The sequence below is a fragment of the Lagenorhynchus albirostris genome, chromosome 2, assembly GCF_949774975.1.
Source record: "Lagenorhynchus albirostris chromosome 2, mLagAlb1.1, whole genome shotgun sequence".
NCBI classification, from domain to species: Eukaryota; Metazoa; Chordata; class Mammalia; order Artiodactyla; family Delphinidae; genus Lagenorhynchus; species Lagenorhynchus albirostris.
Window position 1 is genome coordinate 140,328,864 of NC_083096.1, and position 10,660 is coordinate 140,339,523.

At 55.1% G+C, this 10,660-nt stretch overlaps 1 protein-coding gene across 1 annotated transcript; it reads right to left on the minus strand.

Moving 5' to 3' along the window:
- Positions 1 to 930: 930 nt before the first annotated feature.
- Positions 931 to 9,037, minus strand: BSND (barttin CLCNK type accessory subunit beta). Its single transcript, XM_060142579.1, has 4 exons — positions 8,861 to 9,037; positions 4,291 to 4,384; positions 2,207 to 2,483; positions 931 to 1,345 (listed from the first exon to the last, which is right to left on the minus strand). Exons 1-4 carry the CDS (start codon positions 9,035 to 9,037, stop codon positions 931 to 933), a joined length of 963 nt encoding a protein of 320 aa, XP_059998562.1.
- Between the last annotated feature and the right edge of the window lie 1,623 nt (positions 9,038 to 10,660).

Consider the following 10,660-nt stretch of genomic DNA (forward strand, 5'->3'; position numbering starts at 1 on the left):
AATTAAGTCAGGAGTCTGAGACCCAGGGAAGTGGGGGAGGCAGCATTCCCTGCAAAAGGCTTGTGGATTCTGGTCACTTCTGTACATGCTCAGCGACCACCAGCTGGGCACAGGAGAGACCGAGGTGAGTAAAGCAAAGGTGCTGACCTTGAGCAGGCAGCCATGCTCCATGATAAATGCGCAAGGCCCAGAGATGGCCCAGGGGTGGCACACGGGAGCCAGGACTAACTCGGCCCAGAAGCGGTGACATCAGGAAAAGCCTTCAGAAGAGGGATGTCTGTGCAGTGGTCCGAAGGATGAGCCTGAATTTGCCCGGCAGACAGGAGACAAAGGGCATCCGGGCAGAGGAGACAGGTTGGCAAGGGCATGGGGCAGCAGGGTGAGCGTGGGGTGGGGCTGGCCAGGGCGAAAGCTGGGAGGTCAGCAGAGGTCACTCATGGAGGGTGTTGGATCCCAGAGCTACACGAGACACAGGAGGGATGCGGGCCGGGGACGTTAGCTCTGAGTGAAAACAAATCACGCCATCCCCCGGCTGGACTAAAAGACACGTCAGGAATAAGAGCCCTGAGAGGCCTTCACAGAGGATCGGGGACACGGGGGTAGCACCCAGGAGGGTTCCTGTTCAGAGGCCAGCTCTGGGGGGAGGCAGAAAGGGCTCTTGAGGGCCCTGGCTGCTACAGATCTTCTCAACTAATCATATTTGACCTTCAAATCTTTACAAAAGGTATTAATAATCCGAACAGCAATGGCCCAGTAATGTAATCATCTCCTCCCTGTGCATTTCTGTGCAGTTCTCAAAATGCTCTCGGGTCCACTGTCTCCTGTGAACGTCCATCTAACCCCATTTTGCAGGTAGTGAAATTGAAGTCCTGTGTGATCACATCGGGGTTAGCCCCAGAGCCAGGCTAAAACCCAGGGAGCAGTTCCATGTCAGCCCTGGGCGTCGGGCTCAAAGTCCAGTTCCTTGTCCGGAAGGGGGTCCCCAGGGCTGTCGGGAAGCCCGTAGTACAAGTCTTCCTCTTCCTGTTCCGGCTCCTCTGTACCTGCGTCCGAAGCCTCCTCTTCCTCCCGCTTTGTCCTCGGGGGTCTCTGGCAGGAGCTGGGCAGGGCTGCCCCCTGTAGCTGCTTCTCTGGAGGCACATCCTCCAACGTTGGGGCATCAATGAGGGCAAAGTCATGGAAGCGGTCCAGCCGGCACCTGCAAGCCTGGGGCTCCGGGGTTGCAGGCCGGGGCTCCGCCCCCTCAGATGGTGCCAGGTTGGGGCTGCTGCCCTCACTGGAGCCCACGTCCAGGTCATCTTGGAAGGAAGCCAAGGGTGCAGGGCCCTGGGGACAGGTCGGGGGGCTGCAGGGGCAAAGGCGGAAAGGGCGAGGGTAGCTCTGAGTCAGACTGCCTGGGTCCAAATCCTACCCACTAGCTGCAAGGCCCAGGGTAGGTGAGTTCACCTGTCTGGGCCTCAGTTCCCTCCTCTGTAAAATGGGGGTAATAACAGCATTCACTCCTATGTTTATCCCTGAGGTTTACAACAGATAGTGAACGCAGAGCACTTTGCACAAGGCCTGGCACATAGTAGGTGCTCAAGAAATGGGCCTTTATTATGTTATCCAAACCAGGTCACTCCTCTGCCTCTCCAATCACTTGGAGGTCTCCTCTGGGCCCACAATCCCTGTCACACTGGGTGTCACCTTCTGTTCCCTTGTGTGCCTCCCCCATTGGACGAGGAGCTCCTGCAGGGTAGGGGCTGTCAAGGGCTGGCAGGGAGTACGTATCCAGTAATGCTGGTGGATGAGTGACTACGTGGATGAATGAGGAACCCAGTTCATGAACAGCTGGGGACAGGGTGGGGCGGGGAGTGACCTGACTGAGGTCACAGAGCACATCAGTGGCAGAGCCTGGATTTGAACTCAGGTCCTCTGGCTCCCTGCCCTGGCCCCTCATGACGAGTATTCGGACAACTCTGAGGTAGGACCGATTATTCCCATGTGGGGAAACTGAGGCTCAGGATGGTGAGGGACATCCGTAGGTTACACAGCAGAGGAGCTGGGCTTTGAACGCAGGCCCATCTAAGCCAAGACCCATGTGTCTGCTACCCCTGCTTCTTCTCAGGGTGTCCCCAGCCTCTCTACTCCCCAATGTCCCCAGCCACCTCTTAGTGGCCACACCCCTCCTCCTTCACCCCAGCACCCCTGCGCTCCGTGCACTCACCCGGGCCTGCCCTGACTTGGGTCTCTTTCTCCCTCGTCCTGGTCCGAGCCCCTGTGGATGACCACGGCGGCTTCCAACAAGGCCTGAGGGTCGCGAGGGCCACCTTCTCCTCCATCGCTGGCTCCTGGCTGTGGCCGTCCCGGCTTAGGAGCCAGGACGGGGTGGGGGTCTTCACTGTAGCCCATGACCTTCATCTGCATGTGGCTGAAGTCCGGCAGGCTCTGGTCGTAGGCGGCTTCCTCCCACAGCCTGACGTAGGGGGTCCGGGGGCTGGGCGGGGGCACAGCAGACAGCGGGAGAGAGAACAGGCAGGTGGGCAAAGATTCGATCAACAGACGTCAGTGCCGTCCCCTGGCCCACCTGCTCCGTGCACCGGCTCTCCCCCGATCTCAGAGAAGCCAGTGCGGGTGGTTACTGTACCCAGTTCATTGATAAGGAGGCTGAGGCCCAACAAGTTAAGTTGAGTGGCAGAGCTCAGACCCTCGGTCCAGTGTTCCTTTCACCCGCGTCTCCAAAGTTAACTCCAAGGCTGCGGCTGTCAAATGAAGACCAGCTCGCGTTGCCTGAGCGTTTGCTGGGCTCCAGACAGTGGCCTGAAGCCTTTACATTTATCATCCCATTTATTCTGAATGACACCTTGAAGCAGAATGGTCGTTCCCGCTTTTCAGATGAGGACAGAGCAACAGTAAGAACCAGCTACTGAGTGTTCCTTGCAGGTCAGGCTCTATCAGTTAGCTCGTCTAACTCTCCCTGTAACTCTGGGAGATACTGGAGGAAGCTGAGGCGCAGACACCTTAGCTGGCTTGCCCAGGTGGTGCAGACCTAGGGGGTGGTACTGGGGCCCCAAGCACCCCTTTCTCCACTGCTCTCTACAGTCCAGGGCTGGGAGCAGCAGGGAGGAGCGCAGGCTCAGGGTGGCCTGAGCCCCTGCTCTGTTCTAGCAGCTCTCCCTGTGTGACCAGCCCTGAGGCTGGCCCCCACACCCACCCACCCAGGTCTGGTCTGGTGTTGACTCCCCGTGAGGTTTGGGCCTTGGGATTGCACTTCTTGAGCCTCCGCTTCCACATCTGTATAATGGGCCTGCCACCCCGCTACTTCACAGGGTTTCTATGAGGCCTGAAAGAAGAGCACAGGGCACAAAACGCCTGACTTGCTCTCTGGTGCTTTGGAAGCACTTCCTAGTGATGATGGCAAAGGCTTCTAGAGGGCCCGCTATGCCCCAGGCTCTGTTCTTAGCACCTGGCTTATTAAAGTCCACCATCCATATCACAGGTTCCGCATCCGCACATTCGACCAACCGTGGATCTAAAATATATTTTTTTTAAGTTCCAGTAAGTTCCAAATAGCAAAACTTGAATTTGCCACACACTGGCAACTACTTACATAGCACTTACACTGTATTTACAAACATTGACACAGCATTTACATTGTATTAAATATTATTAGTAACCTAGAGGTGATTTAAAGCACAGGGGAGGATGTACATAGATTGCAAGCAAATACTGAGCCATTTTATATAAGGCACTTGAGCATCTGCGGATTTTGGTGTACGTGGTGGGAGAGGGTGTCTGGAACTCATCCCCTACAGATACTGAGGGACGGCTGTATTATCTCACTTAGCCCTCCCTGAAGCCTAGGAGGAAGGTACTATTAGTATCCCTATTTCACAGATGGGGCAAAGAGAGGCAGGTTGCTTTCCCAAAGTCACCCAGCCAAAAAGTAGCAGGGCCCCAGGGCTGTGCCTTGGCCGTCAGGATGCCTCTTGTTTGCTAGAGGAGTAGTAGTCACCGCTGTGTGGGATTTAGGGTCACACCTATTTTTGATTTCTGGTCTGCCACTACTTCACTGTAAGACAGGACAAAAATCCCTGAGCCTCAGTTTCCTCATCTGTGAAATGGTCATAATAAAGCTCACCTCATAGAATTGAGAGGTCAAAACAATCCATGATTTCTGATAGTATGTTCTCAGTAAGTGGGAAGGCAAAGCCAGAGCCTGGGGCAGGGGAGAAGACTGGCCTGAGGGGCTCACTGCCCCTCCCCTCCCTCCACTGCCCCACCCCTGCCCCAGAGGGCCCGGCACCCACCTCTTCATCTCAGCAGTGAGCCCATTTTCCAGCAGGCCCAGCGCCTTCGGTGACAGGATGCCTTGGAAGTCAGAGTCAGCGGGTACGAAGGTGATCTGCAAGGCAAAGGGGAGAAGGCTTCTCTGCAGCTGCCCACACACATCCATGGTCACTGCTCCCCCAGAGCACGGGCCTAACATCTCCACATACCCTAGGAGACAGGCCTGACAAGGGAGGCCACCCCGTCTGACAGGAGGGTGCCTGCTCAGGGCCCAGCACCTGTGGCCGCCAGATGTCTGGGTTCCTGCTCTCACTGGCTCTTCATTCACCCAGCACTCATGCAGCATCAGCTGTGTGCCAGGCACTCTTCTAGGCACTAGGGGGCAGCCATGAGTGAATGAGACGAACACCCCTGCCCTGGGGGAGGTCATATCTTGTCATTTCCAGGGGTCCTCGTCCAGTGCCCAGCACTTGCCCGACCCGGAGTAGGCCCTTCGTCCGCATCTGATGAGTGAGTGGGAAGCAGTTCATGTGTTTCTTGGCACAGACAGAGGCTGCGGTGGGGAGGACAGAGAAGTGGATGGCTGAGGTTGTGCCTACACTACTGAACTGTTCACTTAAAAATGGTTAAGATGGTAAATTTTATGTTATATTATATTTTACAATTAAAAAATGTAGGACTAGTAATGCCTGTCTCCTGGATTCCATGAGATAACATATAAGGAGTCCCCCAGCACAAAGCCTGGCACACAGTAGTTGCTCAGTAAATCATAGTTTGATGCTACTGAAGATGAAGTTACCTGACTTCTCTAAGTCTTGTTCTCCCCAGCTGAAAATTTGTTCAACAAATATTTGATGAGACCCCATTGTGTCATGCCAGGTTCATAATTGGCAGCCCCTTTTCTCCCTTTCCCATAGAGTAGGTGAGAGAAAGACACTTGTCTGCACCAGGAAAGCACCCAATCCTGCTGGGGAGAAGGGAATGATAGATGGATGTGTTCTTAGAACTCCTGTGAGGGGTAAGCTTCCCCCAGATGTCTGGAAATGAGCGAGGGGCCTGGGTATCTTCCACACCCACTTAGTATGTCCTGCACTTGCCAGCTGACTCTGTGTTTCCTAGAAGCTGCCCCTTCCTCCAGTTTTCCTCCTTCTCCCCATCATCATAATCACCACCACCACCATCATCTCCATCAACATCATAATTACGTCATCACCAGCAACATCAGCACCAGCGCCTTCGTCACCATCACCATCATCATCATCACTCTACAGCATCATTATCATTGCCACTGTGAAAAGCCTGGAGGAGGAGGAAAGTCCTGAGAATCTTACAACACAAGTTCTTTTAAGAAAGGGTGACAGGCAGAGTTGAAGCTGGGGAGGGGAGATCAGATCATAAAGACCCCAGAGCATCAGGCTAAGAAATTCAGCCTTTAATCCAGAAGCAACAGGAGCCCTGGAGGAGTTCTCAGCAGAATACAGAGCCAGATTTGTGTTCAGGCAGAGTTCCGAGCAGTCCCCAAAGGGAGGGAACAGAGGGATGGAGGGAGGCCCATGGAGAGGACCAATCCATCAGCCACCAATCAGGGGCCTGGTCCTGGGCTCCAGCAGAGCAGGCAGGAGTGGGGAGTGGGCGACTTGTAGGCAGAATCAGAAGCCAGACAGGGAGAGGCCCTGCTTTCCCAGACAATCCTTCCCCTTCTCCCAGTTCCCCTGCCCCATCTCAGCTAATGGGCACAGCATCCCTGACAGTCCCACCTGCTAGATTTGCCCCGATTCCTCCTTCCCTCTCAAGCCTGAGGCCCAGCTGACCACCAAAACTGACCAAGTCTACTTCAGAAATTCAATAAAATAAGCTGGATGGGAGGACAAGGGCCACGCCCAGCCACGACAGGTACTATATGTTTGGTGAACTGGGAATGTCTTCTCAGCTCCTACAGCCTTGGGTTCAAGTTCTGCCTTAGTCTAGGAAATGATCATCCTCCCTTGGACCGAGAAGGAGCCTCCCCCACTGGCCTGGTTGCGCTTGAACGTTCCTCCTCCCAGATGTCAGCCTGATAGCTTCCTCGAACTGCAAAGCTGCTCACAGCCGTCCCTCATCCCATCCGCTAAAGGGTCAGGTCCAAACTCCTCAGCATGGCATGCAGGTCCCATGGACCCGAGCCCCACTCCCTCTCCGCCTTACTTCGCTCCCCACGCCCTCCGGCAGCCAGGCTGACCCGCTTGCCTTGTCCTTTCACCTCATGTCTTTGCTCGTGCGGTTCCTTCTGCCTGGAATTTCTTTCCCCATCTTTTCTGCCTGGTGAACTTCTACTTAACCTACAAACCCCAGCTCGTCTTCCCTGTGAAGCCCACTCCCTCCCCATCAGGCAGAAAACTGTCTCCTCCATGAGACCCCCAGGGCCTCAAAGACAGGGACGGCTTAATTCACATGGGTACTGGCTACCCCTTCCCCCATATCATAATTGGCTAATTCCATTCCCTTATGTTTATATTTTTTTCAATCCAGAAAATTCCCATTTGTCAGGCACTGAGGCAGGGGAGGATCCGGCAGGGAGGATGGGCGCCAGCATTTGCTGAGGGCTCTGATGGCCCAGGTTCCAATGAGACAATGTGGGAGACCGGGACCCTCGTCTAGCACACCTCCCTGGTTTACGACACACTTCCCTCCCCTCCTTTAGTGTTCCAGCCCTAACAGCCTGCGTCCCTGAAACACACACCCACGTCTGTGCTCACACACCGGCACACACATCCAGAGACCCTCCCAAAGCCACAAACACCTGTCCTGAGAACGCTGCCTTCGCATTGGCTCCAGGCCAGGCGTGATGCCAGGTCCCCCATCTACAAGCCCCCACTGGCTCCTCCACAGGCCCGGGCGAGCCTCTGCTAAGGCCCCAGAAGTGGGGCACAGGGAGGGGCACTTGAGTCAGGGCCTGGTGGGCACTGAAACCTGTGCCGTTTCTGACCCGCCATGCGGCCTCCACAGCACATGAACACGTGAATCTATCAACAGTTACTCATTAATACCCAGCAATATTCCCTCCTTCCCCCCCTCCCGCCACTCCCTCATCCCCACTGCCACCCGATCACTCTGCCTACCGCCCACAGCCAGCTCTGTGAACGGAGTGAGGCAGGAAGGACACTCCCCCCACCCCACCCCGGCCATCACCTTGCTGTCCCCCAGGGCCCTCTTCTCCCGGTGACCTCTGCTCAGGACACCGAACAGAGAGAGGTGAGTTGACTGTAAACTGCTCGGTAAACGACCACAAACCAGCTGGGACCGCCTCGGTGCTGAATGAACGCGCTCACAGCCCGGGGCTTCCCGCAGAGGAGACAGGACTGGGAGAGCCGAGCCCAGGCCCCCAGGATCCTCCCCCCTCCTCCCACACCCCAGCACGGCCATCCAGGCAAGAGGCGAGGAGGTGTCTGAGTGTGTGAGGCTGCCTGGGGCCTGGAACCCTGGATGGCGGGACCAGCAAGGCCCTTAAGATGCACACGCTTTCCCACCCCCTCTTCCTGACTCACATATTCTACAAATGTGGAAACTGAGGCTCAGAGAGGGAAGGGGCTTGACCAAAGTCTCCCAGGTAGTTAGAGGCAGAGCCCTAGTTAGAATCCATGCTTCTTTCCTTTTCTCCCTGGGTCTATCTGACCAGCTGCTGTGACCTTGGAGAAGTCACTCAACCTCTCTGGGCACTGAAGGATTACAACTCCTGATATGCCCATTTCACAGGGTTGTTGAGAGGATCACTAACAGTAAGCGTGGCAGCGCTTCACCTAAATATAACGCTGTACAGTTTACAAAACTGCCCATCTCTTTTCTGTTCTCCATAATAACTCTGTGAGGCTGGGAGAATAGGAGCTCAGGGCCTCATTTTGCAGATGAAAGAAACTGAGGTTCAGAAAGATAAAGGCCACACAGAGAGTTTGGAGCAGAGCTAGAACTAGAACTCAAGATTCCCAAACCAGTGCTCTTCCCATCACTAAGTCACTTATTAGGCTAGGAGTTCGTTAAAAGATAGAGCTGCCTAACTCAGGCCATCAAGGTTACAGCTGACCCACCCAGAACACTCAGCAGTCCTGGGACACAGGGATTGCCCTCCCGAGGTGGAGGGCTATGCTTTAGGTGACACACGTCTGAGCTCTGATCCCAAGCCTGACACTTAGGAGCTGTGGGACCTCACTTTCTGAGCCTCGGGCTTCTCTAGTGTAAAATAGAACGTCAAAGGTACCAAAAAGTTCAGGATGAGGACTGAACTGCACCAGGGATGCAGGCGTGCCGGCAGGCAGCAAGCCCTCATAAACTCTGGTTTCAAGCACCTGGACTGTGTGGTGGGTTTTACTGCGTCTCCCCCATGGTGCCTAGTTCAGGGCTCCAGATCCAGGGGGCTCCTGATCTATCTCTATGATAAGGGATAGATGGATGGATGGATGGATGGACGCTCAGGAGAACGGAGATAAGAAAAGAAGGGGGAAAGGGGAAAGGATAACAAGATGATTGAAGGATGGGGGATTGATGCCTGGAACAGAGGCACAGCCCCAGGCCCTCCTGGGCCCTGACCCCCAGGCCACCTGTCCCCACTACCACCTACCTTGGGGTAGCACTGGCACATGCTCCAGATGACACCCCCGATCACCATGACACCGCCCATGGCGTAGAAGGTGCCGTAGACCTGGGGCCGGTCGTGGCTCATGAGGAATGTGCCGAGGGCCAGCAGGAAGAGCCCCAGCATGATGAAGCCAATGCGGAAGGTCTTCTCATCAGCCATGGCTGCCTGGCCAGGCCTGGTCTGTGCACCACCCGCAGAGGGGCGCCAATGAATCAGCCAGCCGTCTGCACACGCTCACACCGGAGGAGTGACGCTCTGGGATCACTGCAGATCAGGGCTTCAGGTAGGAGGGAAGGAGGCTCCCTTCGGGTCCAGCTCAGCCCCTGGGAGCACCAGTTCTCCAGGCTGGAGGAGCTACGCTTGGGTGGCCACGTGCTCCCACCTTCACTCCCTCTCACCTTCCCTCTGGGCCCTCCGGAGTGTGTGGGAATCCGAGTGAGGGAGACACGAGGGAAGGAAGGGGAGGTTCCAGGGGCTGGGCCTTAGCCAAGGCTTTGACATCACCTCATTTGCCTGTTCAGGGCCAAGCTGGGCTGACAGGTGGCCCCGCACCGTCCAGCCACGGGAAGCAGATACAATGCTGCAGCCCCAAGACATCAGAATGCCACTGGAGGATCCCACAGGGTCCCACAGGCTGGCATTTTAGAATCCTGAAGAATTCTAGACTATTCAAGGTCATGTGCCCATCTGGCCCCTATTTATTTGACCGTGGCTGCACGCATGTCTCTGTTCTAAACATGTGACACATATTAACTCATTTAAGGAACCCCGTGAGGCAGGTATTACTATCCCTACTTTACAAATGAAGACACGAACAAGTAACTTGCCCAAGGTCACGCAGCTAGAAAAGGCAGAGCAGCTGGGATTTGAACCCGGAGGCCGTGGGTCCACAGTATTGCCACTGGGTGATACTGCCTAACTGTAGCACAAGGGTTAAACGTGCAGGCTCTGGTGGCTGGACAGACTGCCTGGGCTTGGGTTCTGGTTCCTCTATTATGGTGCAGTGTGGTCTTGGTCAAGTTACCTCCTGTGCCTCAGTTTTCCTCCTCTCTACAATGGGGATAATAATAGCAACTCACAGGATTGGGTCTATCCCCAGGCCTGGTCTCCCTGAGTGCCTCTGTCCCTTTCCCGTACTCTATGCTCCAGCCAGGCCTGCTGGCTCTGAGCTGGCCGTGGTGAGGCAATGCCCCTCTAGGGTGTGAATGGCCGACAGCAATTTCCTTGCCTCCTAACCTAGGAAGATACCTTCATCCTAAGAATGAGACTCTAATGGTGGAATTTCAGTCCTGGGGACAGGATGAGGGTAAAAATCAGATTCCCTTACAGGATTATAGGAAAATGAGGGTCAACAGTATCGCTAAAAGAAAATGTTAACATGTTGTTTGTATGGTATTGAATTGCCACTGCAGGAGAAAAGGCTTTCATTTGGCATCCTGACTTCATAGGTTTGGGGATTTTCCTGTTTGTGATGTCACCCTCTCCCTCCTCCCCAAAACAAGCTGTGCTGGTTCCCGACATCACACCTCTGCTCACATGATACCCTCTGACATCTCTGCCCACAGTGCCTTGGGGTTTCATTGTGAAGCTGTTTTTCCTTCACCAGCCCTCAGACCCAGCGCTTACAGTTTGCGGAGTGGGGCAGAGCTTGGGGGACCCTCCCAGTGAGAGGCTGCTACGCGGTCAGAGAAGGGCTGAGAGGCACCAGGTGACAACCATGTTTGTTTCCCGGGGTGACCTTGGCCTGGTGCCTCCGCTCTGGGCTTGAGTCTTGTCATCAGT

Excerpts from the sequence above, each read along its gene's own strand:
- BSND (XM_060142579.1), bottom strand. The coding sequence starts at position 9,037 with ATGGCTGATGAGAAGACCTTCCGCATTGGCTTCATCATGCTGGGGCTC. Across the intron at positions 4,385-8,860 it reads TGTGCCAGTGCTACCCCAAG|ATCACCTTCGTACCCGCTGA; the intron begins GTAGGTGGTAGT and ends TTTGCCTTGCAG. Across the intron at positions 2,484-4,290 it reads GCTCACTGCTGAGATGAAGA|CGCCCAGCCCCCGGACCCCC; the intron begins GGTGGGTGCCGG and ends CTGCTGTGCCCC.